This window comes from Prunus avium, chromosome 6 (genome assembly GCF_965620075.1).
Source record: "Prunus avium chromosome 6, drPruAviu1.hap1.1, whole genome shotgun sequence".
NCBI lineage: Eukaryota > Viridiplantae > Streptophyta > Magnoliopsida > Rosales > Rosaceae > Prunus > Prunus avium.
Genome location: NC_142289.1, coordinates 37064809 through 37081971, shown reverse-complemented (window position 1 = coordinate 37081971; position 17163 = coordinate 37064809). Strand labels below are relative to the sequence as shown.

Below are 17163 nucleotides of genomic sequence, written 5' to 3'. Positions count from 1 at the left end.
TAGATCAATTGGAGAGAAAACTGGCAAGGTTTGTAGTTTTTGAATTGCTATCTATTTTCCCTTTGAAGATGAGGGGACATAAAATGCTGGTGAGCGGTAACAAGAATACAAGTGAAAACCAAAATGATGTCGTGTGTGATTAAAGCCTTTGGGGAGGATTGTGTTGTATGCTGAATTCTGAGATTCTATTTGGGAAAACAGAGCTGATGCTTGAAGATGCAAAGCCCTCTGAGATCCACCTTTGTATCATTTGTTGAGAGGCTCCCTCGTTTTGAAGCTAACATAGACGACGCGAATACACCATTTTCTTGGGTTTCTGGGTTTTTTCACCTGGGCCCAAACTAAGATCATATATTCCTCTTGTTTTAACCCAACTTATATGGCAATTGGGCTCGCCCATTCAACCATTCATGGTAATAGAGACATACTGGCTTAATCACATAAAACTCCATAAATTCTATGGTTAACTTCAAATTGGTACATAATCTTTGAAGACTCTACAAACTCATACACAATTTTTTATTTTTTATTTTCAAAAACCTTACATATAAGTACATCCACCACTTAGAGCGTTAGTTTATAGGGTCTCATTTAAGTAATTCTATGTACTAATCAGATTTCTCACCGCATCTTTTACATATATGAGAATGCTCACTAGGAAAGTAAGTTCCGTGTGACACTTGCGCGAGAGATATGATTAGTAAATATAGTGCAATTAGTTTATCAAAAAATTGTTTTATCGTATTCTAAAAAATACAAAAGCACAATGCGTCCTGCTGCTTAGTCGACAAATTTTGACTATTAGAATGGCTACAAGTTGCGCTTTAGGTAAAGGAACAAGTTTAATAAGCAATACTAAGTCCCAAGATCATCCTCTACCTCACACCCATTATCACTCTTAATCTTTATTAGTGGTGAGGCTAATGACAACGATATAAAATGTTTAAAAGTAGGGTGCGAAACACCAAAACCCAGGAATCATGGAAAGATGAGGACAGCAAGATTGTTACTTGGCGACAAGGATTTGACCTTTGATATGGAGCTTATGCAAGAGAATGCATTGTATATGTTAAAGCCTTTGTTTTTGTAATGAAAAAATTATTGAGAAACGAGAAGGAAGAAAGAAGGGCCATCTTCTTCTCCACTAAGCAAAACAAAGCAAAAAACAAAGAGGCAAAGTGATGGGTTTTAAAAATCAAATGGCATCATGAGATTATATTAAGCAAAACCCAAAAAGGCTAAGCCAAGTTAGTGTTCAAATGGTGAATCTTAATTAAGCATTTCAATCTTTCTTGGGCAGCCAATCTGACTAGGTTAAAGGAACTAAGTGTGAAGACAACAATAATATTTGATCTATCAATGAGCCAGCCACTGATTGCTAAAGCATTATTATCATATCAGAGATTGGATGGTGGATTAGATCTTGATTAAAAGTGACCTAAAAGATGCTTTGGTGCTTCATGCAGTCAAGTTCTATCAGTGTTCAAATGCAAATTGCTACCCCAATCATGCATTCCAATTGACTTGACTGTTGAAAGCTACAAAGGATGTGTGGGCCTTTTAGGATAAATACTAATTCAGATTTATACCATTTTAATTGCCAAAATAGACATGGGTTTGGTACATGATAAGAGTCTCCTTCTGCAGACATTGGGTAAGAAGAAAACTATTTTTTGCTGAACTACCATGCAATCTATGGTTCATGGAGTTGGAATTGGAATTGATGATTAATTTTTCGGTGTGATTTTAACATATACATGTAGTGTTATCAATCCATTCATTTAAAAACCCGCACATATTTATTAATGCTACATTTTAAAGTATAAACTCGTCATCCCTAACTTTTTATGATTTGAGCAAATTAGTAAATGATAATATTGAAAGGCGGATTTATCTTTTGCAATACATCAATAGCCAAGTGTTCTAACAAGAGTCATCGTCATCGAGAGTCCTTAGTAACACAAGTCAGTGTGTCACGATCAAATACAAGATTTTCTTGCAATTGAAAAGTAAAACTTGAAATTTTATGGACAATCACATTAGTTTTCAGTTTAATGATTAGACTTACTAAGCCAACAAATATGGTATAACAATATTTTTCTTGTTTTAGACGGCCGTAGACTGTATATAATAGACTTTGCTAGGCATGACAAATCTTGTTGGATCGATAATAGACCTTATTGTTATTTTGAGATTAAAAAAAGTTTAGATTGAGAAGCATATGATCATGATATAACAATCTATATCAATATTTTTCTACACCGTATAGAATTGGTAGATGGGATCACCTATACTATAACTATAGTCTATTGGCATGACAAATCTTGTTGGATTGATATGATAGAGTTTTTTGTTATTTTTAGACTCAAAAAGTTTAGGGTTCTATCCAATTGGCCAAATCCATAGCACGTGTGCCAAGAGCCAATGACAAAAAGTCTCTCTATGATTGGTACTACTATGGTAGACCATTCTAGGGTCCACTTCTACAATTCCAAAGAAGCTCTCTCTCTCTCTCTCTCTCTCTCTCTCTCTCTCTGATATTCACTATCAGCAATGCAGCATAGATAGGATGGGATGGGAAGCCATTTTATATTTTCAAATTTCATTTTTATTTTCATTTATATTAGCGATATTGGAAGAGGGACGATCCGAACACTGAATTTTTGACTCGAAAATAAATGCTATTAACCAATTGAGTTACAAACCTAGCATTGAAGTTCAATATTTGCTTACCCACCACCCTTCTTCCACTCTGTCTCAAACACACATGTGCAACTCTCATGCCAAAACCAGAACTGACAAGATAAATTAATAAAATGCACCAAGGGGGGTTGTAACATGGCACTAACAAACCAGAAAAGCATGATGTTCATAAACTAAGACCACAACAAACATAAATATACTTTAATTTCTACTCTTTTGCATCATGCAGCAGCAGCCAGTAGAAGAACTATATTCCCAGTGCCATGAGCAAGACCAGTAGGGAGGGTCAAAGATCGATCTCAGATTCCTACAACTATTGGTTGTGAATATATCATATATGGGATGGGATCTGAAATCTAAAGAGACTGTGATTCAGATCCAAACCACTTTCCTCATATTTTCATAAACTAGCTATAGTGTGGTGTAATAATTGACATGAACAACATGCAAATTATCAATAAATTAATAATAAAATTACTTTTGCACAAGGAAAAAAAGGACAAAATTTGACTATACGAATTACTGCTAAGTGAAAAAAGTGACATCACTTCCATTCGTGCATACCAAATAAATCTTTATAGTTTTTGGCTTCTAGGACAGAAAGCCTTTATCGGCTGCCTTTTCACAAAAGAAAATTATTATTATTATTAAAAGAAGAAGAAGAAGAAGAAGAAGTGGGGTTGGAGAGGGACCATTTCAGTTAATGTTTTTCTTGCCTATATCTGTAGATAACATTATAGATGATGTCCTTCTCCCTTCTTTTGATGTTACTTGTTGGTGCCCCTTTATATTTCTAGAGATCTTTCTCTTTTTACACTTTTTATTATCAAATGTTATTCTTTCATATATAAATTTTTATATAAAAAAATGGGTAAAACTTAATATTCATCTATGAAAGAATGAAAGAAACAACCACAAGGTGAGGTGTGGTTGGCAAACTGCCACCTCCAAATGGCGAGCTACCTGGTGCCTCAATGGCAGGGGTTTGAAACCCGTTGGAAGCACTTTGTGGCCAGGACAAGCCGAACTCCGAGTGGGAATTAATCCCACCCTTCAAGTGTCGGTACGCCTCATGGTATTTATCAAAAGAAAGAATGAAAGAAGGGAGAAGTTTGAAAGTTTCCCATGAGTATCTTCCTACAAATGAAGCTCATGGGCTCCATATATTTATTAGAGATGATTTGGTTATGAAATGTAAGGTGTAGAATAACCAAGAGAAAGTGAAAGATAATTTACAGTTGAAATTTGGTAAGGATCTTTTAATCAAATCAAGGGTATTGTTCAAAACCCTGAGTGGTCTTTATCAGTAAATATTTGTATGGACCGTGCATGGTGATGGTGTTTGTTTAACTGCATTTTTCAACTGTGCTCAATTTCTGTCAAAAAAAAGTAATAATCATCTTGGGGTTAGTCTTAATGAAAGCAGAGAGACAAAGGAAGCATATTACCACCACCACACATTAATCCCAAGTCCCAACAAACAAACATGCAAAAGCCAATAATTTTATTAAACTCCAAAGGAGCCCGTGACATGATAATGCTAATTGCAAGGTTGGCAAGAGGGCTGAAACCCATCTGCAATATTTTAAACAAAGCTGTCTTTGTTTTGTTTTGTTTTGTGGAGGTAATTTGGTTTTGATTTGTGACTAATTATAATACTAATTAACAACTAGTTGGTGTGACTTTGTTCCTTCCAAATGAGGCCACCATTCCTTTCTCCGTTTTCTTTTAATCCTTTACAGCAAAGACCGCCCGACAGCATGAAGTTTAATTAATTTAAACATTTTTACATTTTTATTTTCACATATTCCTCACTTCACTTCCATGTGCACTTCACTTCTCCAGCAGATTCCACAAGTTTTTTTTATTTATTTATTTAAATTTTTTATAAAAAAATTTCTATACATGCTGCCTGTACAGAATAATAATAACTACTCCAGTTCCCTCAAATTCATATAAATTTGCATTAAATACATAAAAATATCCATTTTATTTCACCTTAATCTTAATTAACCAAAACCCAGTTGACCTTTTCTAATATTGTTCAATATTCAGATCAAATTCTTGATTTTTTTAATTTTTATTTTACTGCTGCTGCATATGTGATGAAGTTATTAATTGAACAGAATGTGTGTTTCCTCAATTGCACAGGCACATGGTACTAGCTAGAAGCACCACAGACTTTGCTGCAGTGCAGCAGCAGCTATCAAAGATATGGCTGGCTCAGCAAATGTTACTGGCCACAAAAATTTATGGACCACAATTTGGGGCCTCCTGCCCTGCCTTATTGAAGAAGATGCTGCCCTCTTGATTTACAGTTCCAGAGCTAAATCCATTGAATAAGTTGTTGCTGTTTCTGGTTGGTTTTGGTCACTAAGCTATCACTCTCTGAGAGCTAATCCATTAAACTGAACATCTCCTGCTGCTTGATAAAGGATGATGAGGCTGATTTTACTCTTCAGTATATCACTCAAATGCCACTATAAAAACATGTCAGTGTTTCTTCTCCAACCAATATAATTGGATAGATGGGATGAAAACATATGTCTAAAAGGAGGAAACAAGATAGTTTAACTGTCAAAATGAGCAATAAAAAAGGGAAAGGAAAGGTTCTTTCATGACATTCAGCAGATGTTTTACACACCTGGTTAAAAAGAAGAGAAAAAAAAAAGTGATTCACTGACTTGTTTACACAAAATAACAAAGAGAGCAAAAACCAAAAACTTTCTGCCAATTAATTGACTCAGAATGAACAAAGAGTACATTTAAAAAAATAAACCCACTTAGATAAATAAAACCAAAACCCATCTGCATCACCATCTCTAAATTAACAACAATACCCAATTACAATATTATTAATTAATAGAATAAAGAAGTTGCTCTTGGATCCAGATCTTCTGCTTTTCTTCTATAAACAAAACATGGGGTTCCTCCCTCTACAATCCCAAAACAGATCACCTGCTCTCTTCTCTCAGCAATGCCTGCTACTCTAAGGAATCTCTTGCTTTCTCCCAATATCTTCTCCATCACCTTACTTCTTTCAATAAACTCCCTTTTCTTTTCTTCTTGTTACTCAATTGATGAACAAGGCCAAGCTCTTCTAGCATGGAAGAACAGCTTAAACGGTTCCACAGATGCATTGAAATCATGGAATCCTTCAGACACAAGTCCATGCAACTGGTTCGGGGTCCGCTGCAGCTCCAATGGAGAAGTGGTCGAGATAATCTTGAAAGCATTAGATTTTCAAGGTCCATTGCCTTCAAATTTTCACTCTCTCAAGTCCTTAAAGACCCTAATCCTCTCTTCCTCGAATCTCACTGGCACAATTCCAAAAGAGTTTGGAAAGTATCGTGAGCTCAGTTTTGTTGATGTCAGTGGCAATTCTCTCTCTGGTGAAATCCCAGAAGAAATATGCAGGCTAAACAAACTGCAAACTTTATCTCTCAATACAAATTTTCTCGAAGGGAAAATCCCTTCAGGCATTGGAAATCTCTCAAGTCTTGTGTATCTGACTCTCTATGACAACCAACTCAGTGGTGAAATTCCAAAGAGTATTGGATCACTAACAAAGCTAGAAGTTTTCAGAGCAGGAGGGAACAAAAATCTTAATGGTGAGCTGCCTTGGGAGATTGGAAACTGCACCAACTTGGTCATGTTAGGCCTTGCTGAAACCAGCATTACCGGAAGTCTTCCCTCATCGATTGGAATGCTTAAAAGAATCCAAACCATTGCCTTATATACATCTCTGTTGTCTGGTCCAATCCCTGAAGAAATTGGAAACTGCAGCGAGTTGCAGAACTTGTACTTGTACCAGAATTCCATTACTGGTCCAATCCCAAGGAGAATTGGGGAGCTCAGCAAGCTTCAGAGTCTACTGCTGTGGCAGAACAGCTTAGTGGGGTCAATTCCAGATGAGCTTCGAAGCTGCAGGGAGCTCACAGTCATGGACTTATCAGAAAATCTTCTGACAGGCAAGATACCAAAAAGTTTTGGTGAGCTTTCCAAGCTTCAAGAGCTTCAGCTGAGTGTCAATCAGTTATCAGGTACTATACCTTCTGAAATTTCAAATTGCATGGATCTGACTCATTTGGAAGTGGACAACAACGACATTTCAGGGGAGATTCCTGTTCTCATTGGCAACCTTAAGCGCTTAACTCTATTTTTCGCCTGGCAAAATAGGCTTACGGGCAATATTCCTGAGAGTCTCTCAGACTGTCAAGAGCTTCAGGCTGTTGATCTTTCTTACAACAATTTATTTGGTTCAATACCAAGAAATATTTTTGGATTGAGAAATCTCACCAAGCTGCTGCTACTTTCCAATGATTTATCTGGTTTTATACCGCCGGATATAGGAAACTGCACGAGCCTGTACAGGTTAAGGTTAAATCACAACAGGCTGGCAGGTACTGTTCCATCGGAGATTGGCAACTTGAAGAGCTTGAACTTTGTTGATTTGAGCAACAACCGTCTTGTTGGAGCAGTCCCTCCATCAATATCAGGATGTCAGAACCTTGAGTTTCTTGATCTTCATTCAAATGGGATCACTGGTTCTGTCCCTGATACTCTGCCTACAAGCCTGCAGTTTGTTGACATCTCAGACAATAGGCTTACTGGTCAGCTTCCTCATAGCATTGGGTCATTAACGGAGTTAACAAAACTCAACCTGGGGAAGAATCAGCTCTCTGGCAGCATACCAGCCGAGATCCTTTCTTGCAGTAAGCTTCAATTGCTAGACCTTGGCAACAATGGCTTCTCAGGTGAAATTCCAAAGCAACTTGGGCAAATTCCTTCACTTGAAATATCTCTCAATCTAAGCTGTAACCTGTTTTCTGGTGAAATCCCATCCCAATTCTCTGGCCTTAGCAAGCTAGGAATTCTTGACCTCTCCCACAATAAGCTCTCTGGAAACTTAAACACTCTCAAAAACCTTGAAAACCTTGTTTCCCTCAATGTCTCTTTCAATGACTTATCTGGTGAATTGCCTAACACCCCATTCTTTCGGAAACTCCCGCTTAGTGACCTTACTGCAAATAAAGGTCTCTACATCTCTGGCGGAGTTGTAACCCCGGCTGATAGGATACGATCAAGCCACAACAGATCAGTTATGAAGCTAATCACGTCCATTCTCATTAGTATCAGTGGAGTACTTCTCCTGCTTGCTGTCTATACACTAGTCCGTGCTCAAATAGCCAGCAACATTCTCAGGGAAGATGATAACTGGGAAATGACCTTGTACCAGAAGCTTGAATTCTCCGTAGATGACATAGTCAAGAATTTGACATCATCTAATGTGATTGGCACTGGAAGCTCTGGAGTTGTATACAGGGTGACAATTCCAAATGAAGAAACACTGGCAGTGAAGAAGATGTGGTCATCAGAAGAGTCAGGAGCATTCAACTCTGAAATTCAGACACTGGGTTCAATCAGGCACAAGAACATCATCAGGCTCTTGGGTTGGGGTTCGAACCGAAGCCTGAAACTTCTGTTCTACGATTACCTTCCCAATGGAAGCTTGAGCTCACTGCTACATGGTGCTGGGAAGGGAGGAGCAGATTGGGAGGCTAGATATGATGTTGTCTTAGGCGTGGCTCATGCGCTTGCCTACTTGCACCATGACTGTGTGCCTGCTATTTTGCATGGTGATGTCAAAGCTATGAACGTGTTGTTGGGTCCTGGCTATGAGCCTTATCTTGCTGACTTTGGATTAGCTAGGATTGTGAATGGCATTGGTGATGATGACTTTTCTAAAACAAGCCAAAGGCCTCAATTAGCTGGTTCTTATGGATACATGGCTCCAGGTAATCTTTCTTTCCATAATTTTAGTTAGTTCCTAATTTTCTTACCATATATTTTTTTTTTCCAAAAATCACTCAATTTAGTTGGTTCCTAACTTGTTTCATGTTTTCTTTTTGTGTGACTACAGAGCATGCATCAATGCAGCGTATCACTGAGAAGAGTGATGTCTACAGTTTTGGTGTGGTTCTTTTAGAGGTATTAACAGGGAGGCATCCATTAGACCCAACTTTGCCAGGGGGTGCACATTTAGTTCAATGGATTCGTGAGCACTTGGCAAGGAAGCGAGATCCGGTCGACATCCTTGATCAGAAGCTTAGGGGAAGAGCTGATCCTACAATGCACGAAATGCTGCAAACACTAGCTGTGGCATTCCTTTGTGTCAGCACTCGTGCTGATGATCGCCCGATGATGAAAGATGTCGTAGCAATGCTTACAGAAATTCGACATGTTGAGACTGCAAGGGGAGAACCAGAATTGTTGAAGGGAGGAGGGTTGCAATCAATTTTGGCATCCCCTCCTGCTAGGAAAGCAGTTTCACAAGGCTCTTCTAACTGCTCCTTTGCTTTCTCTGAAGATTCAATGCAATGAGAAGTTATGAACTTTCATCCATTGTGCATATTATCTTGGGAGAATCAAAATCCCATAGAGCAAGGAAGAATACAGAGGAAGAATATTAGTGTAAATTTAGATTTTAATTATATGGGGTTCTTGTAGATTGAAATAATCAATGCCTCCCCACTAGGAAAGAATGGTCTTTTGGGGAATAGGTGATGGCTTAACTGTCTTCTGGTGGAGTGAGAGTAAATGCAGGGTATGTAGTAGAAGTGTTAAACAATGATTAGTATTTTTGGATTTATGTAATTAGAATTTAATGTGAGGGAACGAGATTCCATTCCATGACATCTTTTCTTTCCAGCAATGCTCACATGGTCCCCCAACTCCACATCACATGTCCATGTGCTTATCTGAGCAAGACTTTCCAGCAAAGAAATACTAATCTTGGATTAGAAGACTTCATCTTTCATTATCAGAAAGCACATGTAGAAAAGCAGGACCATTATTTATACCTGTACAGATACGTAATACACAAACCAAGTAAACTGATCCATAACATTACAGCTGCACATGGATTTGCATCCACTTTATGAGCATACTGCAGAGATCTAAGTTTAAGTATTTTCTTAAGAGGTTCAAAAACACCCAAAAATATCGAAACGAATCCAACGGTTCTTACAGTGAGTATGGACAATACAGACAAACACATGCAAAGTGGAGCTTGTGATCTTACTATCCGAAGGTTGATTAGAGGTAATTATTTTCAAATACAGCAACACAAACAACAAAATTTCATTGAGGTAAACATAAACAATACATGAATACAAAAGAGTTTCAATTTTCAGCCACAAAATGGTGTTTCCTATCAAAAACAGCTAAATATTGCCACTTCTTGCTCGTCTTCTAGCTATGTTGTCATTAAAGTAGACTTCGCCCCACCTAAACTAGGTGGTGGCATGGTAGGCTAATGCAACATTATTTCTGGTACTGGTAAGGGCTAAAGTGAGTAACTTTCTAGCCACAGCAGCAAGTGACATTATAGACCCAAACCCTGTCCGTACTACACAACATTTCAGTTGATGGTTATGGACTAGGGTGGGTACTGAGATTCTAACTTCTTTAATACGAAGCCAATAACATCCCAGCTGAATCCACGATACTGAAGCCAACGAACAATCCTTGATTTCCTTGTCTCTTTAGGCACTTCTTGACCTCGAAGCCACTGCTTTGAGGCCTGAACAAGTAAATTATCCATTGAGAGCTTTGACAGGCCATGAACTAACTTCTGATCATTATCTGATTCTCCCTCCTCAAAAACCAATTTAATTGCATTCTCAGCATCAAGTTTACTCACTCCCTTGCTGAAAAGTGCCTGATCCAACAACAATGCTTCATTACATAAAAACAGACATTTCACCCTTGCTAATTTGGATAGTCGATACTAACATTTATCTTGACTTGTTTCATTCTTTCTTATTGCTCTAGATCAGATTTTTAAAACAAATAAAGACTACAACAAGAGCTGACTACCTAGTGTAATATCAACACGGCTACTCTTTCTTAAATCAGGCTGCACCGTGGAAAAACAAGGATTAACATGACAATCTCAGTCCTTCAACATTTCAATCTAATAATAGTCATCTCAATCTACCAAATTTCTATTATACTGAAAAATAGTATGGCTTACTTGCTTTATCCGCCTTGGTCCCCAACTTGAGGAAGACCATCTAGAACGAGAAAATGCTTCCGCATACAAGCTATCATTGATTAGGCCTCTACAATAAACTTAAAGGGTCACAAAAGATGTCATATCATATATAATATAGTATGAAACTTTGGAATTCACTTCTGAAAATGACAATATCACTACAGTAAAAAAGTAAAGAAATAGTTGGAGATCAGTTCACATGCGCACAAAAGAACACAATACCAAACATTTAATAATGACTGATCCAAAAAAAAAAAAAAAAAAAGGTGTTACTCGGGTGCTTTGAAAGACCTAAGAAAAGAAAAGAATAGGAAGGGATATCCAGTTACTGAGAAATCCCCTGTGGTGTTACACTTTTCCAGATAATTGGTTGATGAGCACTCTCAACACAAGACATTCTCACGACTAGAAATGTACCTGCTAATGAAGTCATTTATCACTGCCTCAACGGTATCTAGAGAAAAGTTCTTTCCATGTAATTTCTTTCTCAGTTCAACTGCTGTGAAAGCCCTACAAAGAAAAAGAACTTCTTAAACAATTTTTTTCTTCTTTATTCACAGGTAAACATCCTTATTTTCAAACTTCTATAGCATCTTCACTCCAGGAATACACATGCTCAAACCCTCAAACTGCTATCCAAAGGTATCTTGGCAAAATCATGTACCTCAGAAGAATTCCTGCCCTTAGACATTCTAGCAGCACTACACCAAGCAGTTCTATGAAGTTATGGAAGTTCTAACCTGGTTGCAAGTAATTTTATTGCCACTTTCTCGGCATCATGCAATACATCCTTTTCATAACATTTTTTCACTTGATGAGTATTTAACTCTTCAAAAACCTCCTCAGGTTCTTCCATGAGTTCATAGCCTACATCCCCCGAAAGATGATCAATCTGATCTTCCAACTCTGGAGATGCTATAATGTTTTAAAGAAAATCGCTTCAGTTTTGTGTATAAACAAAGCCTAAAATAAAACTCCACAACTAAACAAACACGATAACAAGAAGCTACAATTGCCAGGGGTAAGTGCAATCATGTAATTCATGTAATTTAAAGCTATGTTTGTATGTTACACAATCAATTTGTTTATTTATTTATTCAAGTAAACAAGATTACCTTTCTCAACATCATTAAACAAGTAGTTCTTGTAGAAAACGTGATTTTGATTCTGAGGCTTCTCATCGAAGCCCCTATTTTTCTGCACACCTCTTCCACATTGTTTAACCTCACTCTTCAATGCATCCGCATCCGGAAATTCACGGGACTTCTTTTGTTCAGAACCCTTTGTCTGCTGATAATTCTCCGACTTTTTAACTTGAGAAGATTTCTTGGGAATGTACCTAACAGGAACCGATGAACTGTAATCTCTGCTTTTCAAGCACTTGATTGCAATTTTCTCCCTAGCCCTACAAATGACAGATTTAGTATTAAGTACGACAACGTTACAAATCACCAAGAACTTTGAATGATCAGTAACTCAGTTTCTGAGCTGAATTTTCTGTTTGGTTCCTGAGAAAACATAGGAAATAGAAGAACGGTGGATAATTCAATCAGTCAGTGTTTGAATCATGAGAATCAAGAGTCCCAGTCGCTCAACTTGTTAACAAATTTGGGGTTTTGTTATTTAAAATTTCAAAATTAACGGTAAAAAGAAAATAACTTTTTTTTTTCCTTCATTTTCTCGGGAACCATCTAAAGATAGAAACATTATAAAGTGCGAAAATTTCTCACCAGGACAAGACGAACACTCGACAGGGAAACTGAAATTGGGTTTTCAAGCAGAGAATTCCAGCGTGAATTGCCATATCTGTTAATTTTCTGCGAGGAAGAAAAACCCCAATTTGTATGGCATAGGGTTTTAGATTTCATTGGCGCGTGATTTACAGTATAGATGAAACGGGCGCGCGCAACTGGATGGGGTTTGCTTTGTGGGCTCATTTCTCACTATACCTCTGAAGCCCAAATGACCCGTTCCAAGGTCGACTTCAGTCCAAACGTAATTTATAGTGACTAATTTAGGCCCAACTCAAGTTCCTTTTTCTCGCCGGACAATGGAACCGGAACCCGTACCTGAGACCGAAGACACAAGACTAGGGACACATGATCCCCGACTCATAATTTTTTTTTTTTTTTTGATGGAGAAACGGAAAGCTTACAAACGGAAGCCACGAGGGCACACAGGCCCAACTAAATCAAAATAAAAAGGAACAGAGCATCCTAAAGGAAGCCCCCGCTCCCACAGATGGGAAGGGTTCAGATTATGGCCTAAACTAGCTAAAGCATCAGCCGTGAAGTTTGCTTCTCGGAAAACATGCTGGAAGGAAATTTTATCACAGTAAGAACTTAGCAGCTTAATGTCTTGTACCAGGAGTTGAATATTCCACGGGACAGAAACCTTGTTGTTGATACAGTCAATGATGAGCTTGGAATCTCCTTCAACTAAAACTTTGCGCCATCCATTGTGGATTGCATGGGCTAGACCATCACGGAGCGCCAGGCATTCAGCCACAGTTATCGAAACTTGACCAGAGTTTTTAGCTCCTGCGAGCCGGACGTTACCATTCCAATCCCGGATGACGAAACCAGTGGCAGCCAGGTTACCACGCACCGAGCCATCAAAGTTTAATTTTATCCAATCAAGGGGTGGTGGTTTCCATTTAATTGCATGCACACCTTTGGGATTCAGAGGAGGAGTGGAGTTGATTTTCCAATAGTCTAGACCAATCTGACCAGCAGCATGAAGAGCTCTAACTGGATGTGGAGCAATATCTTTAAACACACAATTATTCCGAGCCTCCCAAATTTGCCAGAAAGAAGGAGAGCTTTGGAAAGAATATTTGGGCCATCCTTATCCATCAAGTGAGGGAGAGCATCCAGCCATTCAATACCATCAAGATTCTGTTGGAGAGGCAAAGGGCTTATAGAGGTGCACCTCCATATGTTGACAGCAAACTGGCATTCAAAAAATAAATGGTTAATAGTCTCCAAGTGATCAGTACACAGGGGACATTCAGGATTGATATTCAGCAAGTATCTGTGTAAATGACTTCTGACTTGTAATCTTTTTCGAATAAGTAGCCAGGCAAAGAGCTTGACTTTAGGGGGTAGAGTTAAACTCCACATTTTCTTCAATAAGGTGGCTCTAGGATGGGAAGGCTCATCCTGCAATTGTAAATTATCAGCTGATTTTATTGAAAACTTTCCATTAGGGTTGGGTCCCCAGACTAATTTATCCTGCCAAGGTGACAGAGGGAGAGGGATAGTTAGAATTTTTTCCAGAATGTCTTCATCAACTTCTTGGATGAGCTTATCACGCTGCCAGGTTTGGTTCTGAATAAAATCTGCAACTTTAGCATTTAAATTGAGGTTAGTTCTCATGAAAGCAGGAATTAAATCAAGTAAAGGGAAGGGAAAAGCCCAATTATCAGTCCAAAAAAGGATGGATAGTCCATTACCAACAATCCATCTTAAACCTTTAAGGAGAACCATACGAGCATCAAGGATGGCCTTCCAGGCTAACGAGTGAAAAGTCCTTTTTGTTACAGCAAGGAAGCCATCTTTTCTTAAGTACTTTTTAGCCATTAGTTGAGCCCACCAGTTGGTAGGGTCAGATAAACAAATCTAGCCCAGCTTTGCTAACGCCGATTTGTTAAAAAGAGTGGCAGATCTAACCCCCAGCCCTCCTAGACTTTTAGGCAAACAGATATCCTTCCAAGAAACTGGGGGGACCTTAGTCCCATTCCCCCAGAAAAAAGCCTACTACAAGCATTCATTTCTTTACAGACTTCTTTAGAGCATTTAAAACAAGAGAGAGTATGATTCGGGATACCAGAGACACTAGCCTTAATTAAGGTAAGACGACCTGCTCTAGATAACGTTTGGGCCTTCCAGCCAGCAAACTTGGATCGGATTTTTTCTATCATCATTTTGGCATTTGTTGGATCCTTCCAAAAAATAATGTTTTGTATGCCAAGGTATCGACCTAGTGTAGTCTTATGTTGTATCTGCAAGAGGTTACTCAACACAACTCTAACTTGGGAATGAACATTACCCGAAAAATAGACTGTGGACTTATGGTAATTAATTTTCTGACCTGAGACTTTAGAGAAGTTCTCCAATAAGCAGTTGATATTTCTGGCGGCAGTAGCAGTAGCCCTGGCAAAAATAAGACAATCATCAGCAAAAACCAGGTTAGAGATACGGTCACCGCCAGGGGAAGATAAAAGGCCCACATTAGATTTGGGATTCTTGGTAAGATTGTTAAAATGCCTAATAAACGGTTCCATGCACAAAATAAAAATGTAGGGAGATAGAGGATCTCCCTGCCGGATTCCCTTAGAAGCATTGAAATGGCCATAGGGGGATCCGTTAATAAGCACCGAGAAAGAAGTACTAGAGATGCAATTCATGATTCGATTGCAGCAAGCATTACTGAAACCAAATTGTGCCAGACAACCCCTTATGTAACCCCAGTCAAGAAGGTCATAGGCCTTCTCAAGGTCAAGTTTAATAGCCATAGCTCCCCGAGCACCTTTCTTACGTTTGAAATCATGGAATAACTCATGAGCAATGAGAATGTTATCGAAAATAGATCTTCCAGGGGCAAAGGCTCCTTGGTTTTTGGAAATACAGTTTGAAAGAATAGGTTTTAGACAATTGACTAGGATCTTAGTGATGACCTTATAAGAGACATTACACAAGCTGATAGGTCTATAGTGATTAACAGTCTCTGGAGAGTCAACTTTAGGAATTAGAGCTATGTTGGTGTGATTCACATCTTGTAGAGGGATATTATTGGTTAGAAAATCATTGGCTAAATTTTTGACCATTTGCTTAGTGTTTTCCCAGCATTTGTGATAGAAGATAGCTTGCAACCCATCTGGGCCAGGGGCTTTGAGAGGACCAATGCCTTTAATGGCATGCTCCAGTTCAAGATCTGAAACCGGAGCCAAAAGGTTAACATTGTCTTGGTTAGTGACACAAGGCTCAACTATTTGGAGGAAATCAGTCACCGAATGCTGGTTTGGGGCCTGATCAGCTTTGAACCTAAGTTTGAAAGCTTCAATGAAGATATGAGGGAGGTTATCCCCCTCAACCCAAATCCCACCAGGACCCTTAACTCTAAGAATTTGATTACGTTTCCTTCTAATAAGAGCTTGAGTGTGAAAGTACTTGGTGTTTTTGTCACCAAGCTGAAGCCAGTTTGCTCTTGCTTTCTGGGCATAAAAAGTCTCTTCTTGCTCTAGTAGAAGCTTTAACTCAGTGTTTAATTTGGAGTCTTTATCAAGTAGATAAGGGCTGTAGGGGTTTTGGGCCAATTGCTCTTGAGTTGACTGTAGAGTTTCTTGGGCAGTTTTAATCTTTTGGAATAAGTCTCCAAACACATTTCTATTCCAAGACTTCAGCTGATGTTTAAAGGTATTACAGCAGGTTTGGATTTTCTGAGCTGCATTTCCACTATAATTATTATTCCAGGTTTGAGTAACAACTTTGTCAAAATCTTTATGCGCTAACCACATGGCTTCAAATCTAAAGGCTTTTGGAACTCTTCTAGGGTGGTTACTACAAGTAAGAAGAATTGGGCCATGGTCTGATCTTAAAATAGGCAGATTATGTAGCTCACAATGAGGATAAAGACTCATCCAATTTGGGTTAGCAAGGGCACGATCTAATCTTTCGTAAATAATAGAGTTATCATGATGCCCATTGCACCAAGTAAAAGGCACACCTGAAGCGTTCATGGACAGAACCTCACAGTCATTTAAAAACTTATTAAAGTTCATCATGGTTTGGGAAACCACCTGAGAGCCACCTATTTTTTCATTTAAAGAGCAGATATTGTTGAAATCCCCTAGAAGTAGCCAAGGGGCATGATTCAAAGGCTTTAGGGCAGAAAGCTCTGTCAAAAGAGAAATTTGTTTGGTTTTCTGAGGGTAGGCATAAACGAAAGTAGTTAACCACACCTTATTGGTAGCTAACTCCTGAATCCTACAGTTAATGTAACGCTCATGATAATTCAAAATATTAATATTTAAGATAGAAGGTTTCCATAGCAAGATAATTCCCCCACATTGCCCAATGGCGGGGACACATAAACTGCTATTGAAACCTAACCTCTGAGCCAAGCGATCTGCCTGAGCCCGAGAGGCCCTAGAGTCCAAAATACAAAAGAGGTCTAAACATAGCGTACTAATATAAAAGAGAGCTTGTAAAACGAAACCACGCCAGGCACTGCCTCGGCTATTCCAAACTAGGAGCTTCATGGATTGGGAGTGTTGACGTCAAGGGTTGAGGGTTTAAAAACCCCCAGAATCTCTACACTCGGTTCTGAGTCCTCCTGGGCTTCCTCGAAAAGCTCTCTAGCTCTTTTCTTAGGGCTCTTGAAAGCAGGAACAGCAGAGG

At 38.7% G+C, this 17163-nt stretch overlaps 3 protein-coding genes across 3 annotated transcripts; 1 reads left to right on the top strand and 2 right to left on the bottom strand.

Moving 5' to 3' along the window:
* Positions 1-5406: 5406 nt before the first annotated feature.
* LOC110760151 (Leucine-rich repeat receptor-like protein kinase family protein) lies at positions 5407-9399 on the top strand. The gene is made up of 2 exons (XM_021962360.2): positions 5407-8501; positions 8627-9399. The coding sequence occupies exons 1-2, from the start codon at positions 5681-5683 to the stop codon at positions 9085-9087; spliced, it is 3282 nt and encodes a 1093-aa protein (XP_021818052.2). The 5' UTR covers positions 5407-5680; the 3' UTR covers positions 9088-9399.
* Positions 9400-9826: 427 nt separating this feature from the next.
* LOC110760120 (regulatory protein RecX family protein) lies at positions 9827-12641 on the bottom strand. The gene is made up of 6 exons (XM_021962312.2): positions 12493-12641; positions 11878-12167; positions 11503-11677; positions 11180-11272; positions 10742-10829; positions 9827-10426 (listed from the first exon to the last, which is right to left on the bottom strand). The coding sequence occupies exons 1-6, from the start codon at positions 12564-12566 to the stop codon at positions 10145-10147; spliced, it is 1002 nt and encodes a 333-aa protein (XP_021818004.1). The 5' UTR covers positions 12567-12641; the 3' UTR covers positions 9827-10144.
* Positions 12642-12913: 272 nt separating this feature from the next.
* On the bottom strand, positions 12914-16280 carry LOC148294136 (uncharacterized). Its single transcript, XM_088254736.1, has 4 exons — positions 14855-16280; positions 13816-14102; positions 13650-13713; positions 12914-13530 (listed from the first exon to the last, which is right to left on the bottom strand). Exons 1-4 carry the CDS (start codon positions 16278-16280, stop codon positions 12914-12916), a joined length of 2394 nt encoding a protein of 797 aa, XP_088110862.1.
* Positions 16281-17163: the final 883 nt, after the last annotated feature.

What these genes read in the sequence shown, in the direction of transcription:
- LOC110760151 (XM_021962360.2), top strand. Translation starts at nt 5,681, where the DNA reads ATGCCTGCTACTCTAAGGAATCTCTTGCTTTCTCCCAATATCTTCTCC. An exon ending in TTATGGATACATGGCTCCAG is followed by an intron (nt 8,502 to 8,626) that starts GTAATCTTTCTT and finishes GTGTGACTACAG; the next exon opens with AGCATGCATCAATGCAGCGT.
- LOC110760120 (XM_021962312.2), bottom strand. Translation starts at nt 12,566, where the DNA reads ATGGCAATTCACGCTGGAATTCTCTGCTTGAAAACCCAATTTCAGTTT. An exon ending in ATAAAATTACTTGCAACCAG is followed by an intron (nt 11,273 to 11,502) that starts GTTAGAACTTCC and finishes TTTTCTTTGTAG; the next exon opens with GGCTTTCACAGCAGTTGAAC. An exon ending in ATAAATGACTTCATTAGCAG is followed by an intron (nt 10,830 to 11,179) that starts GTACATTTCTAG and finishes AGTTTATTGTAG; the next exon opens with AGGCCTAATCAATGATAGCT.
- LOC148294136 (XM_088254736.1), bottom strand. Translation starts at nt 16,280, where the DNA reads ATGTGGTTAGCGCATAAAGATTTTGACAAAGTTGTTACTCAAACCTGG. An exon ending in GAACTTCTCTAAAGTCTCAG is followed by an intron (nt 14,103 to 14,854) that starts GTCAGAAAATTA and finishes CTAAAGTTGCAG; the next exon opens with ATTTTATTCAGAACCAAACC. An exon ending in TTATTCGAAAAAGATTACAA is followed by an intron (nt 13,714 to 13,815) that starts GTCAGAAGTCAT and finishes TTTGAATGCCAG; the next exon opens with TTTGCTGTCAACATATGGAG.